This window comes from Balaenoptera ricei, chromosome 15, assembly GCF_028023285.1.
Source record: "Balaenoptera ricei isolate mBalRic1 chromosome 15, mBalRic1.hap2, whole genome shotgun sequence".
Lineage (NCBI taxonomy): Eukaryota > Metazoa > Chordata > Mammalia > Artiodactyla > Balaenopteridae > Balaenoptera > Balaenoptera ricei.
The window spans coordinates 26,202,178-26,221,341 of record NC_082653.1 but is presented as its reverse complement, the minus strand read 5'-3'; the positions used below and the strand labels follow the sequence as shown (position 1 = coordinate 26,221,341).

Below are 19,164 nucleotides of genomic sequence, written 5' to 3'. Positions count from 1 at the left end.
GAGAAGGTGGGGGATGCCACTGGCTGTTGTGTCATTGTTGGGGGAGCAGAGGGTTCCCCCATTCCCACACTGCAGTGGGAGTTCCCAAGTCAGGACCAGGTTGGAATCCCCTCTGTGGCCCCAGCGCTGCCCTCTGAGCCACACCTGAACTCATGAAAAATTGCAGCTAAACCTCTCACCAACCCCATCATGCAGGCTGATCAGAATGCATCACGCTCACAGACGAGGAGACTGAGGCTTAGAGGGGAAAGTGACCTGCTCGGGTGACTCCAGAGGCCTTGTATTTAATCTGGACACTCCTGGGCCCTTCTGGAGGAGGCAGTCATGAGGGTTGCTGAACTGCCTGGCGTCCAAAGGCTCCTGGACATCCGAGGTCATCCAGGGGGCTCGGTCTGCTCTGGAGCATGGGAGGTCCCCAGGGGAACCAGCGCCTGCTGGGCTGCACCCAATTCAGGCCCCGTGACACAGGTGGAGCCGTGCTGTGAATCCTGTGTCTGGTGCTCTGCGGCCCGCTGACCCCCGCACGAGGGGACCCTGGGGCTCTGCTGCGGTTGGGCATGGACGTCATGAATCGTGGTGAGCTGGTGCTGGGTGTGGGGCGGGGTGGGGGAGGGGTACGGGGGAGGTATGGGACTGGCGGTAGGGGGTCAGTAGTGACTGCTCATGTTCGCATAGACCTGAGTATTTTGTGATCCTCAACATAAACTTAAAAGCAACATGTTATTCTTCTTCCATTTTACAGAGGCCCAGAGAAAACAGGGTAACTTGCCCAAGGTCCCCCCACAAGTTGGAGGTAGAGCTGGAAATCCTATTTCCCTGGATCCTCTCTTTGGCCCTGATGGCAGGGGTTGGTGTCCACAAGTGGGCTGACATGAGCCAAATCCCAGCTCTGCCAACAATTTACTGTGTGACCTTAGGCAAGTCACTTACCCTCTCTGTGTTGCCATTTGCTCATCTGCAGATGTAAAGAAATGTAGAATAGGGTGAACCATCCTTTTTGGGCAGGATTAGATGAAATATGAGATTGAAAGGCCCTGGGGGCACTTTACTAAGAAGTATTTTCCACCCCTAGCTCTGTGACCCCCAGGGAAGTCACATCCAGGTGCAAAGGGCAAATGACAGTTCATCAGCTCAGGATTTGTCTCCTCTCTGGGAACTAGCCTGTGACCATTATGGAGTGTTTCTGGCACCGTGTCATTTGGGCTTGGGGTCTCCAGGCCTGGGGAATCAGAATGTCTTGGCTTCAGGCCCCAAATCTTCCCCTTAACAAGCTCCCAGTTGAATTCCCTTACCACCCAGGTTTGAGAGTGGCTGGGCCACAGGATAAAGTCGACACTGTAGCTTGGGCTTCAAGTCCTCCATGATGTGCCGCCTGAAACTGCTCCAGTTTCCCTGTCCTGTCCCTCCCCCCTCCAGCCACGCTGTATTTCTCACTCCTCCCTCACCATGCCACCTCCTTCCCCCCTTCCCCACCTTTGCACTTGCTGGCCCCTCTGCCCTGAGTGGCCTCTTTTACCCCTTTGCTTCCTGGTGAAAATTCCTATTCCTCCCTCAAGGACTAACTGGCATGTCACCTCCTCCTGGAAGCCTTCCCCAGCTCTTCCTTTCCTGCCCCAAACCCTTCATGTGGTTCTTCCAGCTGCCTGTGCTTATTATGGCTCTCATCACTCATTACTGTCATTGCTGGTGACTCTGTCTCCCCTGTGAGGCTGGAAGAGGGCAGGGCTGGGCATGACTCATCACTGGGATGACCAAGAGACTGGCCCAGGTCAGGGAAGCAGTGAGGAGTCCAGCTGAGGGTCTCTCCCACCCTCCCCCTTTCCAGAGGTCCAGAATGCCATGCATGAGAGCCGTATCCTGGAGAAGATGGCAGCTGAGGCAGGCAAAAAACTCCCAGGCATGAAACCCATCAAAGGCATCACTGAGTGAGCAGGGGAGGGGTTTTGGGGGCAGGGGGTGGCTGTTAGGGCAGAAGGTAGTAGGTAATGCTGTGCCCAGGATCTGAGTGGGAGAGGTGGTGCAGGGCATGGGGCCTCTTCCTGGCCTTGCTGCTGGCTTGCTGTGTGACCTTGGGCAGGTCACTGCTCCTGACTGGGCCTCAGTCCCCTCAGTCATCCACTGGGGACAATTCTAGTCCTGTTGTGAGCAGAGCCAATGGGAGGAGGAAGTGAGTTTGGAAAGTCAAACTCCAACTCCCTGCATGCAGCAGGAACTCACTGAATATACATGAAATTGAATGAAAAATCATCCAGTGGCAGAATGGAAACAATCATCTAATGACTGGGGCAAACTGGTTTCATTGCAAGTGTCAGATGGGATTGATTGGCAGGGGCTGCCTGGAATGATGTACTGGGGAGGGTTCTGAGGCACCTTCTGGACTTAGCAGGAAATAGGACTCTGATCAATTAGCAATGTCTGCCAAGAGCTCAGGATGGGCAGGTGAGGTAGATGTGCCACAACTTTGTTATACTGGATCTTGACTGGTGGTTTTCAACCAGGGGTGATTTTGTCTCCGGGGGACATTTGGCAATGTCTGGAGACATTTTTGGTTGTCACAACTTGTGGAGTGGGGAAGAGGGAGTGCATCTAGTGCCTCTAGTGGGCAGAGGCCAGGGATGCTATGAAACATCCTGCAATGCACAGGACAGCCCATAGCACAGAATGATCCTGCCCAAAATGTCAATAGCATTTGACAGCATCCAGAAACCCTGATCTAAGCAAACCTCTCCTTTTTGCCAGTGGGGAAACTGAGGCCCACAGCAGGGAAGGGAGCAGTCCAAAGTCACAAATTAAGCCACATCTCATCTCACACATGATGAGAGCTTTTTGTGTACAAATTGGTTCATGTCCAGCCTTTTGTCTGCATTTCATGACAGCCCCAGAGGTAGGTTTATCCCTATGACATGGGGTGGGGGATTTACCCAAGGCCTCCCAGCAAAGCGGTGGAGGAGGGGGTTGAGGGCCTGGGTCTCACCTGTCCAGTTCTCATTGCTTGGATGTCTGCCCCTCCCAGTCTGAAGGTAAAGGATGTGCAGATACCAGTCATCACACTGAGCTTCCTACCTGGGGTGGGCATCTTCCAGTGTGTGTCCATGGGCATGACCATCACTGGCAAGAGGTGAGTATGGTGGGGAGGTAAGAAGGAAAGGACAACTTCTTTGTCTCGACCTTACATGCACATTTATTGAGTACCTACTGTGTACCATCTGGGTGCTGTGGTCTGAGATGATGCAAACTTGGTTCCTAACTTTGATGGGAAATGGACCTGAGCACAGATGATCACAGACTGACCAGGGACTGGCCTGGGACAGAATAAACATTAGCAGAGTGCAGGGGGTGGAGATTAGAAAACGCCTTTGGGAAATGATGACAGCTGGGCAGAGCAGGGTTTTGAAGGATGTGTAGGAGTTCACCAAAGCAAAAGGGGAGAGGAAAGCCTAGTCATATGACCTTGGGTAGGTCCCATCCCTCTTTCTGTCCTGTGGCGTGGTCCCCCACCATTTCCCTCTCTCAGAGCTGCTGAGATTGTGAGCAAAGAGATGACAGGGATAGTGGCCACAGTTGCAGTGATCCCCATGATACCTGCCTCCCCCCTCCTCTAGCTTCATGGGTGAGAACATGGATATCTTCGTGGTCCTGAACATCACAGCCACCAACCGGCTTCTGCAGGATGAGGAGACGGGCCTCCCCATGTTCAAGAGCGAGGGCTGTGAGGTCATCCTTGTCAGCGCAAAGACGAACCTGCCTAGCAAGTGAGGGCTCTGTGGCTGGGGTGGAAGGCTGGGTTCACCTTGCCAGCCCAGCCCAGCATCCCACTTCCTGAGCCACTGAACTGCCTTAGCCATGTCCCTGCATGTCCCGTGCCTAACTTTCTGACATCTGTGCCCCTGTCCCTGTCCTCTGTGTCCAGCATGCTGCCCAAGATGGTCAACAAGTTCCTGGACAGCACCTTACACAAAGTCCTTCCTGGCCTGGTGAGTTCCCAGAGCAAGCCTCGGCCCCTCATCTGCAGCAGTGCTTAGACCAGGGCTGGCAAGCGCATTTCATCTCGGGTGCTGACCCTGACTGACCGCTGGTGGCTGAGGATTCTGAGACTGTGGCTGGCTCGGTGGGAGAAAGTACGGTGATCAGCTAGTGATGTCTTCCGTGAGACGGGGAGGAGAAAACGGCAGCCTGCACAGCACAGCTTGCCAACCCCGCTGAGAGCACCAGCCCCTGGGGAATGAGTCCTCACGGATCTTGCAGGCTATGGTCAGGAGATCTGGATTCTAGCCCAGGCTCTGCCACTGACTTCCTGCGGGACTATGGCCTTGGTTTCTGTCCCTGTCCGGGTCCCTCCAGGGCTCTTCAGACTCCCCATGGAGTAACATTCAGCTGTGAGGAGTGAGACCCTCCACGCAGGGACCCCCTCAGCTCAGTGCCTTCTCTCTTCCAGATGTGTCCAGCCATTGATGCGGTCCTGGTGTATGTGAACAAGAAGTGGGCCAACCTGAATGGTGAGCAGCTAGCCATAACTTGCTCCTGCATGGGGATAGCAGGATGGCTGGACTTTGATGCCCCACTCCCCATTCAAGTGCCTGCTCCCAGCCCAGCCTTGGGACTAGAGGACGTCTGAGGTCATGGAGTCCGCCCAGCCCCCTCACTGGCCAGATGGGGCGCCTGAGACCCTGGGGGACTCTGGGGTTCTTGCCTCTCAGCCTTCCATCCAATGTTCTATCCATCACCCCCCAGACTCCAAGGACAGCAGCCTTTGTGGGCTCATCCACAAACCTTGCACCAAAAATAATAATCCCAATAGTAACCCCACTCTTTCCTTTGTCAAGGGGATCCCTGCATCTCAGGGTCCACAGGGCTCCCCAGGGTGGGGGAGAGGAAAGTCCAATGGCTGAGACTGAGGAAAACTGGTTCACGTGCCCAGCAGTGTGGCCTGGGACATCACCTCGCTCCCCCAAGCCTCAGTCTGTGCATCTGTAAAATAGAGCCAATAATCCTGACCCTGCCAATCTGTTGTGAGAACTGAGCTAGACAACCCTTGGTGAACATTCAAGCTCTGTGCCTGCAGAGTGATGTGAGGGGGCGTGATTTTCTAGGCCAGGCACCATTGCTTCCATTCTGCAGATAAAACTACTGAGGCCCAGAGATGCTAAGCAATTTGCCTTGTGTCGCACAAAGGGCCAGGGGTCCTGGCGCCCAGGCCAGGCTCAGGTGGCAGCTGGCCGGTGCAGGCTTCTCTAGGCTGCCCCCGGGCTGGTGCCTCTCTGAGTGAACCTTCCTCTTTGCACAGCCCCCTGCCCGTGGGCCAGATGGGCACCGTCAGATATGTCCTGGCGTCCATACCGACCACCACTGCCAGCCATATTCAAGTGGACTTCAGTGTAAGCTAGGGGGCACCAGCACGCGGGTGTCTCACTGGCCTGAGGGGTGGGGGCTGCTTCCACCAGGGCAGGCGGCTGGGCTGGGACTTCGGAGGGTGGGAGGGCCCTCTCCCTCTTTCTGTCTCAACATGAACCCGGAGTCCTGAGCTGATTTCCGAATGGCTGACCCCACACCCATGCCTTCTCCCAAGGCTGCCTGCTTCTCCCGATGAGTGGCTTGCCCAGTTGTACCCTGTCATTTTGCAGATGAGAGCACCGGGCCCAGGAGGGAGGCAGGATTTGGCTAGGGCCTCCTGTGAGTGGTGGCAGAGTTGGGTCATCACCCAGGACTCCAGAGCCCCGGTGACTAGGTGAATGCATCTTCCAGGAATGGGAAGAAAAATCCCAAGCAGTCATCTCCCTATGAAGTCTTCCTCCAGCGTGGTTCCTACAGGCCCCATGTTGTTTTCCGTTTACCTCTTTCTCCTGAGAATAAAACAGGGAACAGGTTCTGTATAAATGAGGGCTCTAACCCTCGTTAGAGGGTTAACTGAGGTTACTTACACAATCCTAGGAGGAACCGCCAGTGGTTTAGTGACTGACTCCCTTATCCTCTTGGGCCTCAGTCTACCTACCTGCACACTGGGAGAGTTGAGCCACTACAGCCTGCTCTGGCTCCACCATCTTATGACTTGCTGACTTGGGGCTGATTTGAGCACCATTTGTTTGGAGATCTGAGACTTGCCCTCAGCCACAGTCCTTCATGGCAAAGGCTGAGTGTCTCTCCCCTGGCTGTCCCGCAGCCTGTGGTGCAGCAGCAAAAGGGCAACACCATCCAGCTTGCTGATGCCGCGGAGGCCGAGTTCCCCGAGGACTATGCCGAAGGCGCCTCACAGCTGCTGCTCTCAGCCACCCTCCTCACAGCAGAGCTTGCTCTTCTGCAGAAGTCCTTTGATGTGAATGTCCAGGAAATGACGGTGAGCTGCCCAGTGGCCACACCGCCCACCTCTGCATCTGCCCCCTGTAATGACAGCCCCTGCCCAGAACATGCATTCTGAGAATTATCCAGGGGTGTGGGTAATGCTAGGACTGGGAGGGGCCAGGACTGATTTGAGTTTCCATCATCATTTCACCCACCATCCACCATCTCTCTGTCCATGTAACCACCGTCTATTCATCCATCCATTCAATTGTCCATACAACCAGGTATTTATCCATCAACCTACAACTCTCATGCATTGGCCATCCAGCCACCTTCTTTATATCCAGTCTATCTCGCTACTATGTATTCATGTCCTAGACTCTATCCTTCCAGCTAGCACCCACCCAACACTTCATACCATCCACACCTAGAACAGGGCCTGATATTACTGAATGATTGAATCTATGCATCTGTCATTTACCACCCAAAAACCCAGATACCCACCCATCTACCCATCCAACTCTCCATTATCCATCCTCCTACTCATCTGCTCATCCATCCATCCATCCAACCATCCATCCATCCATCCATCCATCCATTCATTCACTTCCCACTGATCTCTTTATTCATCCTCTCATCCATTTACCCACCATCCATCCATGTACCTTCACATCCATCCTGCCACCCATCAATCCATTCATCACCCATTCTCTCATCCATTTGTCAGGCCATTCCACCATCTTTCCATTCACGCATCCTCCCATCCATTATTCTTTTCATCCCTCCACCCACCCATCCACCTGCCCATCTATCCATTATTCATTCTCCTACACAAACACTCATCCATCCCACCCATCCATTCAGCCACTCATCTGTTTATCCATTTTCCGCATCCATCTAGCTATCCATGAATCCATTCACCCACCCCCTCTGATCCACTGCATCCACCCGTTCTCCCATCTATCTGTCTGCTTTTTCATCAAACAAAATTTTCTCAGCTTGTAACCTTGTACTCAGAACTGTGGGCATTGGAATGTATGAGCCACAGTCTGGGCTACCCAGGAGCTCATTATCTACTTAATCAAAGAGTGATAACTGTTTTGATGAAGGAATCTCAGAGGGCATGCCTTATTGTGTCAGAGGAGAGGTTTGTTAGGATGGCTCAGGGAAGCCTTCAGTAATCCTAACCTTGACTTTTATTTGGTAGATTGGCGAGCTGCCCCCACAAACCACTGAGACACTGGCTGGCTTCATCCCTGAAGTGAGTGACCCAACTACCCATGATCACCACGCCTGCCCTGCCATGTTCCCCAGGCAAAGGGACAAGGGATTTTTGAGTACCGTGTCTCCCTTGTCCAGTGTGGAATCATCCCAGCTTCTCCATAAAGTACTCTTTGGGCCCTGCACAGAAACAGCCCAGCTTTTGTGCATTGTACTTTCTGTGTCCAATATAGAAATAGCTAGATTGTCTGTTTTGTTTCTTTTATTTCCTGATAGACACATCCCAGCCTTTGCATATCGTGCTTCCAAGGTAGAAATCACCTATTTCATTATGGACTCCTGGTTTCAACTGAAGCCACCAGTCTGAGGTTTGGCCCTGAGGGGAGTTTCCTGGTTTCTATAGATGGCCAAGGCCTATCCCAAGCCGGAAACCCCTAGTGACCCAGATCAGGATAAACAAGCCCCCCAAGGTCACTATGAAGACAGGCAAGAGCCTGCTGCAGCTCCATGGCACCCTGGAGACGTTTGCTCCTCTGCTGCGGGGCAAGGCTCCTGTATCCCTCTTTCTCCTGGAAATTGTGAGTGGAATCTGTTTCCCAGTTTGGCCCAGTCTCATGGATATTCGAGGCTGGAGGGTAGGCTTTTAGCTCATAGTCAAGCAATGGATTGAAGGGTTCTTAGTTAATCTCAATTGTGTGATCCTAACCTCCTGGGCACTGTCACCTGCTGTCTGATTTTTGGCTCTGCAATTGAAACTTTGAATGACTAGAAAGATCAACAAAAGAAGGGTCAAAAGTTTAGTCCTTCCTTTCTTTCTCCTCCCTCCCTCCCTCCCCCCCACCCCCCTCCTTCCCTTCTGCTTCTCTCCCTCCCGCCAACATTCATTAGCATCTATAAGGGCAGTGAAAGCTCACTCAGGGAACTATGGGAGTCTAGAGAGATCCCCAATCTAGTTTGAGGAAATCCAGAGGACTTCCTAGAGGAGGTGATGCCTGAGCTATGTTTTGAAAGTTGAGCAGGAGCTGGCCAGGGAAAGGATTGATGTTGGGAAAGCTGGTGATGGAGGGCACTCCAGATAGAGTCGCAGGATGTAACCTAGAGCAATAACATGTTGTGTTCAGGCACCTACAAACATGCCAGGATTTTTGATAGTGCTATCCTGGGCTAGGTACAGGGAAGATGAGGACCCTGGGCTGGGCACATAGGGGGACTGCTGGGTTCAGTTCCTGAGGGTGGGAGGGGCAGAGAGGAAGACTCCTGCTTTGTCTTGGCAGTGGTGGTGGTCTTGGGAAGGTGGTAGAGCCCCTGGTTTTACCAGCCCTGATGGGGGACCCACTGCCTTCTCTCTGCTTCCCCCCATATCAGCACTTCAACCTGAAAATCCAGTACTCAGTTCGTGAGGACCGGCTGCAGATGGCCACCTCTCTGGACAGGTAGGAGTCTGCTGCTACCAACACCACTTGGTTTCCTCCTCTAGGACCTCCCTCTGATCCATCCAGCACAGCCCACACTGCCAGGCTGCTCAGGTCACTATCCCTGTTCTAGAACCCTCAATGGCTCCCAAGAGTCTGCACGATCTTTTGTCAAATCTTAGCCTGGCACTCTAGGCCCTTCTTAAATTCTCCCACCACTGCTCCCACTATTCCACTAGCCTCTTGGAGAGTGAATCTGATTGTAAGCCCACGTCCCCTTTGCATTAATAGGCTTTACCTATGCCATCCAAATGCCACCTGCCTGTCATCGCCCACCTCAAATACCACCTCCTCCAGGAAGCCTTTCTTTATACCAATAACAGTTAACATTTATAGTTGCAAGAGACAATTCCGACTTTACCTGGCTTAAGCCCAAAAGGGAATCTTTTTGACTCACATAATTAAAATCTCTAGGGGTAGATCTCCCCTTTCAGGCATGGCTGGACCTAGGTGCACAAAATTCTCACAATCTGTCCCCCTCCTCCCTTGGCCTTTGTTGTCCACTTTATCGGACAGTCTCAGGCAGCCTCTCCCCAGCTGGTGGCAAAGCGACCCCAACAAGAAGAGAGGCTTCTTGTTTAATAGTTCTAACAAAATCCCAAAGGCTGCTTCTCATTGATCTATCATGGATCACATGACCAACTCTAAGCTAATCACTGTGACTCTAAAGATGGAATGCTCTGATTGGCCAGGCCTGGGTCATGTCCTCACCCTGGGAGCTCTGGGTTCTGCCCCACTTTAACGCCTTGGATTGAGAGTGGAAAATGGAGGGTCTGTTACTGGACTAGAGAATAGATGTTGGGAAGATAGAACCACCAGATGACCATCACATGGCCTGTTCTGGTGCTAAGATGTATTAGTGCCCACCAGAGGCTGTGCAAGGGAGGGGGCTGTGTGAGGGGCCCCAATTCTGTGTCCTGCAAAAATCTGGGCCTGGCTAGTTGAACTACAAACCTCTGCATATCTGGCCTTGGGCAGGAGCAATAGACAGGGCTGGGTTGCCAAAGGGAGGAATCAGGACCAATGAGAGGAGGCAGTGGTTTGTGCTGGGGGAAACAAAATGGGCTGTAATGAAAAGTGTTAAGTGCCCCATCACAGGTAGCATGTAAACAGACTTAGGAGCACCTGGGATAAGACTGTAGAGGGGACTTCTGCAACAGGGAGGGGTTGGGGGTGTTTGAGATCCCTTTTCTCCAGGGCCAGGGGAATGGCTCTGACTGCCCTTTCTCCTCCTTGTTTCCCTCTCTTCTGCAGATTACTGAGCCTGTCCCGGGGGTCCTCATTGATTGGTGCCTTCAACGAAAGTGTCCCAAGTACTTCTGCCTGGTCTGGCTTAAAAGCAAGAAACTGGGCCTGTTTTTCCTTGGGACTGTGGGGAAGGGCTCTGAAATGGAGGCAGAGAGAATAGAGTAGGTCACTGTGGGCCTTGGGGCTCCTGACTGACTGTGTGACCTTGGGAAAATCATTTAGCCTCTCTGAGTCTCTGTTCTCTCTTCTGGATAGAATCTGGACATCTCCCTAGATTGATTTTAAAAGCATTGTCATGCATAGCAGCAACCTGAGCTGGCTTGGTTGGCCCAGCTGCTATTTTTATTAGTCTCTGTAGCCTCAGGGCCCAACACAGAACTTGACAGAGTAGGCGCTAATAAGAATCATAATCACAGCAAGAGCGGCAACACTACTTGCTGAGCATTTACTCTGTGCGTTATCCAAACCCACTGAATCCTCCCGGAAACTGTGAGTGGGTGCTATTATATTTCTCTTTCACAGATGGGGTAACTGAGGAACAGAAAGGCAGTGAATGAATCACTCATCAAAGCTACTGAGTTTTCTGTAGGATCAGGGGTAGGTCCACAGGCCACCCAGTGTCTCCTGAATTCCTCCATGCCTTCACTGTGACCTAAGGCCCACGTATCACCTGAAGAGAGGCTAAGCAGAGGTGAAGGGCATCAGCCTACAGTCTAACAGTCAGACGCAGTTCTGATGCAGTTTGATGTCTCTAATATTCATTCCTGTGGTCCCCGAACCCAGCTGGAGTGAGGGCTGAAAAGATCTGTTGAATTTAATTGAGTGATGGCATGGGGGTGTTTTCTCTCTTTCTCTCTCTCCCCCAGGAGAAGGCATTGACTGGCTTCATCACTGATTTTCTCCAAGAAGCCTACATCCCAGCCATCAATGGTGAGGGCTCCAGCAGGCTTTGATTTTGCTGGTGCCAGGAAGCACTCTGAGCAGGAGGGGACGCCACCTGGGTGGTCTCAAAGCCCCTCCATTGGCCCCAGATGAGGGAACTTAAAAGGGAGTGGATAGTCATTGCCGAATCTTTGAGGCTGATGTCATCTTAATGTCACTTACCTGGGGACAAAGGCCCCTCCCACAACTTGGACTCTGACCCTTGACCACACACCATGCATCAGATCTTGACCCAGACCTGGGATGCAAATACATGGTGATCCAGCTGATGTTCTCTAGGCCTGTGCAGCTGGCAGACATCCTGAATCGATCACTGCACTATTTCCCACTACTCTGCTCCAGGCAGTCACTCAATCAGTCGCAGAGCAGGCAGGCTGCAATGACTCTTCCTGTATTTCTCAGATGTGCTCCAAGCTGGGCTCCCAATTCCAGACTTCCTGGACATGAATTACAACCTGGCAGAGCTGGACATAGCAGAGGTGAGGAAAGGAGCTGGGGAAGGCCATGTCCGCCAATACTTTTGGCCAATGAGCAAAAGCCTGCCTCTCTCAATCTGGAGGGAGTTGGGCTGAGGAGGGCAGTGGCATCAGTACAATCCTGCCAATCCCTTGGGCAAGACCCTTCCCCTCAGAACCTGGGCCCTCCTTGGCCAGGGATCCCCAGGAGGAAAAGTAAATTCTGCTACTCTCCTTCTCTGACACCTCGGGCAAATTGCTTCCTCTTTCTCTATGCTTCAATTTTTCTGTTGCCTAAAACGGGGATAATAATATGGTATCCACCTCAGAGAGCTGTTGTGATGATTCATTGAGATAATTCACCTAAAGGCATACGGTACATATTAGCTTTGCATTGTACACCAAGCATTGCACTCGGAACATTGAATGGACATTTTTCTCATTTGATTGCTCCACTCTGGGAGGTAGGGGTGGCTTCTCCCCACTTGACTGTTGAGAAAGTCAAGGCTCAGAGAGGTGAAGGGTCATAAGGTCAGTCAAGTTCATCCTTTGTTCTTAAACACCACGCTGATTTCATTTCCTGACCACACCCCAGTCCATCCCATCCTGTGTCTGGGTGGCCCCCCGTCAGTGTTCCCTGCACTACCACCTGGCCCTCTGTCTCCTGCCAGAATGCCCTGCTGCTGGACTTGAAGCTGGACTGACCGCGGCAGGATTTGCCTGCCAGCTGCCCCACCACCAACCGGCTGCACCCAGTGGAGAAGCCCAGCTGGAGCTCGGTGGGTCTGGCCCCCTATCACCGGGGCTGCTTCCCTTGGTGAGGAGTGAGCAGGGCGGGACTGGGCTTGGGGCTTGGCAATAAACAGGAGAAAGGCCCTTACGAACGTCTGACGTTTTGACCTCTTTGTTTGTAGCAAATCGACCTGTGTTTTTTCTTCCCCTTCAGTGGGTTTTGGGATCTAGGAGCAGATTGGGGTCTGAAGGGCAGGCTTGAGCATATATTGAGTACCTGCTGAATGCCATGCTCAGGGCTTTACTTGTACCGTCTCATTTAATCCATGCAATAACCCTATGAGGGGAGGGTGACCATTGCCATCCCCACTTTACAGAGAGGGAGTTGAGGCCCAGGGATGTCCACTCCCTTGCCCATGGTTACACAGTTTAACAAGCTCTTCTCACCCCACCTTAGCTGCTTGCCCCCAAATCTTGGTAACTTGAGGACGGCCCTATTCACAAGGAACCTGTAGAAGGCCTGGTGCGCTCCCTGGTGTTCTCCCTGCATCACCTCCTTTAATCCTCCCAACAGTTGAGGGAGATAAGCACTGTCCCCATCTCACAGATGAGGAGGCTGAGGCTCAGAGAGGTGGAACCCAGCAATTCAGGGGACAGAGCTGGGATTGGAATTCAAGCTCTGGAGCCAGTCTGCCTGGGTTCAACTCCTGGCCCTGCCTCCTTGCTGCTGTGTGCCCTGGGTAAGACACTTACCTCTCTGAACCTCAGTTTCCTCACCTGTAAAATGGGAATGATGACAGTACCAGCCCTGCTCAGCAGGGTTGTCATGAAGGTTAAATGAAAATTGCTTAGCATGGCACCTGGCACAAAGTAAGTGCTCATAAGTGAGCACCGGTGAGTTTGTAAGGCTGAGAGAGATGTGGACAGGTGTGTCTGTGTTGGAGTGTGTGTAACCACTCCAACAGAGACACACCTGTGTGCTGGAGTGTGCATTTTGGAGCACATGTGCATTTTGGAGCACGTGTCAGGGTATAAATGGCCTTTGGATCACGGCGGCCCAGGGCATCCGTGCAGACACCAGTGTCCAGTTGTGGAGGTTTGTGTGTGAAGAGACCGCTGGTGTCCGTCTATGTCTGCGTGCGTCTGCATGTTCCCACGTCACTCACATGTCGTCTGCCCCGGGGGTGTTTCCACGTCTCACAGACGACACTCATGTGAGAATTGGCTCCTGCTGTTTGTCATATCTGCCCCATCACCTCTCCCGGGATTCACACTGATACTATTCTTCAAATTGACTCTTTTTAAAGTAAATGTATGTTTACATATAACTAAGTTAAAAATACAATTTAAAATAAATGTTTTACAAGTGGACCCTGAAAATCAGTATCATTTGCTAGAATGTAAAAAAAAAAAATCCATAACTTTGAAATAAAAGTACATCGGAGCCCCCTATGATCAGCTGGTGCTCCAGCCCTGGAAATTATTGAGATGGTGGCCCCACGTGTCCACGTGTCCTTGTGTTGCTGTGTGCGTCTGTCAGAAGGTCTCTGTCTCCATGGGGGTGGGTCTGTGTACCAGCCTGGCCCAGACCGATGTCTCAGAGGAAGGAGGGCCCCTCCCTCGCCTTGGCCCGGGTGCCAGGGCCGTCCCCTTTTCCCTCAGAGTCAGCCCTAAACTCATCACCCATCACCTCCCAGCTCTGGGACAATGGTGGCCTTGAGACTGGCCTGGCAGATACGGACGCCTGGGTTACCCATGGGTGGCTGATGCTTGACCCTAGGCGTGCCAGAGACGCCCCCTCCACTCCCCTAATCCCGTCCTTGGATGTTCACATAGCACACTCATGGCCACCTAAAGCCACACCACCATCTTTCCCAGGCCAGTACACAGATGGAGAAACCAAGGCACAAAGCTTGAGTCAGGAGGATGGGGTTCTTGCCTTGGCCTTGGACAAACCATAGCTCCTCTCTGGACCTCAGTTTTCCCATCTGGGAAATAGGTTGAGTGCTCTGACCTCTAATCTGATTGCGACATTCTTTGAGTGATCAGTTACCCCAGATTTACCCTGGGCAGAAAATGAGAGCTGGGCTGGCAAGGGGAGCCCTGGGCTATGACCCCACCTCCTGGAGAGGCAATGATGGGGGTTCTCTGCCTGTGGGCATTGCTCATCTTCCAAGACTCCCAACCCTGGATGAGTAAGTGGAGGCTCAGAGAAATGAAGCCAGAGCCCAAGGGCACACTTGCATGTGGGGCTGGGACTTGAACCCTGCCTGCCTGAGTCCAAGTCTCCTCCTTGCTTCTTCACATCACATTCAGCAGCGAGATGCATCATCCTTCTTTAAAGAAACGGAGGTCCAGAGAGGGTGTGTGATCAGCTCAAGGTCACAGAGCAAGGAGGGAGCAGAGCCACATCTTTGATCCTGAGCCCACGGCTATCGACCCCCAGAGCCTGCCAGGCAGCCCCCCAGAGAAGCTGAAGACCATACACCATCCCCCACATTTGTGTCTACACCAGTCACCACCCATCCTGCCTTCTCCCTTCCCAGCCCACTGTCAGCTCCAGTACCTACGGGAAGGCCCCCCAGGGATCTTGCCATCGTCTGAATTTCTCAGGCATCTTTGGCAGCCCTTCCTTAATGCCCTAAGGTCCATCTCCTGGATACCTGTCCTCACAGGTGAGGGTGGGCATCTGTAACATCGGCCCCTTTTGCAGCTGGGGAAACTGAGGCTTGGAGATAGTGATGATCAGAGTCAGGATTTGGACCCAGGAATTCTGGCTCCAGGGACTTCACTCTAGGAGCTAATATCCAGGGGTACATCTCCTCATCAAGTCACTCCCCTGCTCTAATCCCTTCTGTGGCTCCACATCACCCAGGGTTCTCAAAAGGGCTGCACATCAGATTGCCCCTGGAGGCTGGTTAAACACGCCAGTTCCTGGGTCCTCCACCCTGGGCCTATTGAGTCAGAGTTGCAGGGTGGGGCCTGGAGAAATGTATTTTCATTCATCCTTCCCATTGGCAGGCCCAATCCCTGACTCAGCCTTGGTGCATGAGGTGGCTTGTAGGTGCCTAGGGAGCTGGCGAGTAGGGGTCTCCTCTGGAGTGGGGTCTGGAAGGAATTGGTGAAGATAAGGCAGGCCAGAAACTAAGTAGCACTTTTCTCCTTTCTGGGGGCTGGGCTGGGCAGGGCAGTGGTTAAGATGATGAGTGTCATTAACACAACATTGTAAATCAAATATATTACAATAATAAAAAGGTGGTGGGGGGAGATGAACAGTGTCAGAGTCAGATGGGCTGGCTGGACTCTCCTCTGACCTTGGGCCAATGGCTTCCCCTTGGAGACAGAGCCTTGGCTCCTTGAGGGTAAGACAGGGAGTTATGACAGAGCTGACCTTCCTGGTCATCGTGATGACTGTACGGATTCGTACACATCAGTGCCTTGCAAACAATAAGCGCTCAATAAATGGCAGGTGATAGCTTTCCTCCCCCCACAACAAATGTCTTAAAAATATTGGTGGTACCCAGTGCTGGAGAGGATGCGGAGCAGCTGCGACTCTCAGACGACTGGTGGGTGTGCAAGTGCAGAGGCACTGGGAGAGCCCCGGCGGCTCCTAGGAAAACTCTCCAAGCGATGCACTGCTGGGACCCAGCAACCCCAGTCTCCTGGCTGGCCACCCAAGAGAAGTGAACAATAAACACATGTCCACAAAAACACTCAACACGAATGTTCAGAGCAGCTTTATTCTAATAGCCAACAACTGGAAGGCCTGGGTGCCTCTAGACAAGAGAATGGATAAGCAAACTGGATGTGTTCACACAGTGGAGTAGCATAGAGCAAAGAAGAACAAATCATTGCCTTGCACAACGTGAATGAATTGCATGGACATGGGGTGTGAAGGGGCCATGCACAAAAGAGTGCACATGTGCAATTCCATTTACAGGACCCTCAAGAGCTGACCAAGCTCATGCATTGTGTTAGAGATCAGGATTGAGGGACACAAGGGGGCTTCTGGAGTAGAAGAATTTTGTAAAAATTCATCAAGCTGTACACTTGGGATCTGGGCTTTATATTTCAATAAAAGGTTTACTTTTTTAAAAAGTGGTGTGGTTGAGTAACCCGGCTCAGTGTCTAAAGTCATAGGCTAAACACTGTATGATTAGGGGTTCAGAGGTTATGAGGTGAATCACGCAAATACCATCCCTCCTCCCATCTCACCAGGCAGGGCCTCAGGGCCCCATGCAGGAGGCAGATCCATGAGTACCCAGAAACATGGTTACAGCCTTGCATGTCACAGATTCTGACAGAGGGGATCCCAGGAGGCTGTGGGATCACAGCCAGCTTGGGAGTCAGGAAGGCTTCCTGGAGGAGGGGATGCCTAGCTAGGACTTGCTGAAGAATTGTAAACAAAAGCCAAAGTCTCTAAGTCCGTATGGTAACCTGCAGGGCCCTGTCACCTCTTCGGCCCCATGGTCCCCACACCCCTTGAACCGCACAGGCCTCTTGGTGTTCCTGGAACACATCACCTCAGGGCCTTTGAACTTGCCCTTCCCTCCATCTGACAGGATTTTCTTCAGGTAACCACCTGGCCCACTCCTTCTCCTCCTGCAGGTCAAAAGTCACACCTGCTCCAATGTAAGGTCTCCCCCCGACCACCATACTGAAAACTACACCCCCTCCCCTGCTTTATTTTTGTCATCAGCCCCTGACTTACTGCATCACAGGCTTACCTGTTCCCTCCAGAGCTGCACTGACCAACATGATGGCCAACAGTCATACAAAGAGACTGAGCACTTGAAATGCGCGAGTCCAAGTTTGGTGTCCAGATTTAGTATGAGAAAAAGAGTGTAGGGTACCTATTAAGAATTTTATATTGGGCTTCCCTGGTGGTGCAGTGGTTGAGAATCTGCCTGCTAATGCAGGGGACACGGGTTCGAGCCCTGGTCTGGGAAGATCCCACATGCCACGGAGCAGCTGGACCCGTGAGCCACAACTACTGAGCCTGCGCGTCTGGAGCCTGTGCCCCGCAACGGGAGGGGCCGCGATAGTGAAAAGGCCCGCGCAACGCAATGAAGAGCGGTCCCCGCACCGCGATGAAGAGTGGCCCCCGCTTGCCGCAACTAGAGAAAGCCCTCGCACGAACCGAAGACCCAAACACAAACAAAAATAAATAAATAAATAATAAAGTAGCTATTAAAAAAAAAAAAAAAAAAAAAAAAGAATTTTATATTGATTGAATGTTTGGATATATTGGGTTAAATAAACTATACTATTTTTTTTAGATTTTTTTTCCATTTTTAAAATAAATTTGTTTATTTATTTATTTATTTATCTTTGGCTGCATTGGGTCTTCATTGCTGCACGCGGGTTTTCTCTAGCTGCGGCAAGCAGGGGCTACTCTTTGTTGTGGTGCACGGGCTTCTCATTGCGGTGGCTTCTCTTGCTGTGGAGCACGGGCTCTAGGTGCACAGGCTTCAGTAGTTGTGGCACGTGGGCTCAGTAGTTGTGGCACGCGGGCTCAGTAGTTGTGGTTCACGGGCTCTAGAGCGCAGACTCAGTAGTTGTGGCGCTCAGGCTTAGTTGCTCTGCGGCATGTGGGATCTTCCCGGATCAGGGCTTGAACCCATGTCCCCTGCAATGGCAGACGGATTCTTAACCACTGCGCCACCAGGGAAGTCCTTTTTCCATTTTTGTATTTGAAAATGTTCAAATCCACAGAGGAGTTGAAAGTATAGCAACAGTAAACAGCCACATACTCTTCACGTACAATTTAAACTATACTATTAAAATTAATTCATTTCACAGGGAGAACAGCTCGGTGTTTTGTGACCACCTAGAGGGGTGGGACAGGGAGGGTGGGAGGGAGACACAAGTGGGAGGAGATATGGGGATATATGTATATGTATAGCTGATTCACTTTGTTATAAAGCAGAAACTAACACACCATTGTAAAGCAATTATACTCCAATAAACATGTTAAAAAATTAATTCATTTGTTTCTTTTTCACCTTTTTAAAAAATGTGGCTACTAGAAAACTTTTTAATTGCATTATATTTCTACTGGTCATCTCCTTCAGGGCAGGTGGTTTGTTTCTTTTGTTTACAGGTGTATCCCCAGCACCTAGCAAACAGTAGGTGCTCCACAAACGCCTGCTGAAGAACGAATGAATGAATGGATGGATGAATGAATGAATTTCTCTCTACCGTCATCTGCACCAGACTCAGGAAGGGAAAAAAGCAGCCTGCTCTGGAACTCCAGGGGGGACACTGGGTCTTGGGAGGTGGGGGTGGAGTTGGTGCCCCTCCCCCATGCTGGCCCAGAGTTCCTCTCTCCAGGCCCCATGGCCATCTCCCTGCCAGGCCTGGGATGGGGGTAGTGGCAGAGGGACAGAAGACCCAGCAGCCTTAAGCTCCTTCCTTCTTTCCCTGGGCCTCAGTTGGGGTAGGTGGGGAAGCAGGGTGGATTCTGTGCCATCGGGGTGTGACCCTTGGAGAACCCTGGAGGGAGATCCTATAGATAGGCTCAATGCCCTACCCCAGCCCAAGTTCTGGGTGGAGGTGGCTGCCTTTGCAGTCCCCATGGTTTCATTCCCACCCCTGGGCACTGACCCCAGCCAGTCCCCCCTTTTACTCTCCCCCCAGAAGGAAGGCTTAGCCCAGGCCCACAGGGAAAGCTGCAATTTGCTTCTGACAGGACACACTAACGGGTTTCTGGTGGCTGTGCCCCCTTTATGTCCCCAGAGCCATTGTGGGCATATAAGAGCTGCCCCCAGGCCTGAGAGGGTGGAGGAGCCGACAGGAGGCCGGGATCGCCCACCCAC

General features: G+C 52.1%; 1 protein-coding gene across 1 annotated transcript; it reads left to right on the top strand.

The window, feature by feature from the left end:
* The first annotated feature begins 404 nt into the window (after positions 1-404).
* Positions 405-12,318, top strand: BPIFB6 (BPI fold containing family B member 6). The gene is given in 16 exon segments (XM_059897892.1): positions 405-576; positions 1,826-1,925; positions 3,014-3,118; positions 3,603-3,752; positions 3,911-3,974; positions 4,436-4,500; positions 5,285-5,375; positions 6,158-6,331; positions 7,484-7,537; positions 7,901-7,924; positions 7,926-8,075; positions 8,863-8,930; positions 10,224-10,275; positions 11,090-11,147; positions 11,562-11,638; positions 12,286-12,318. Coding segments are annotated over 16 exon segments (1,437 nt in total).
* Positions 12,319-19,164: the final 6,846 nt, after the last annotated feature.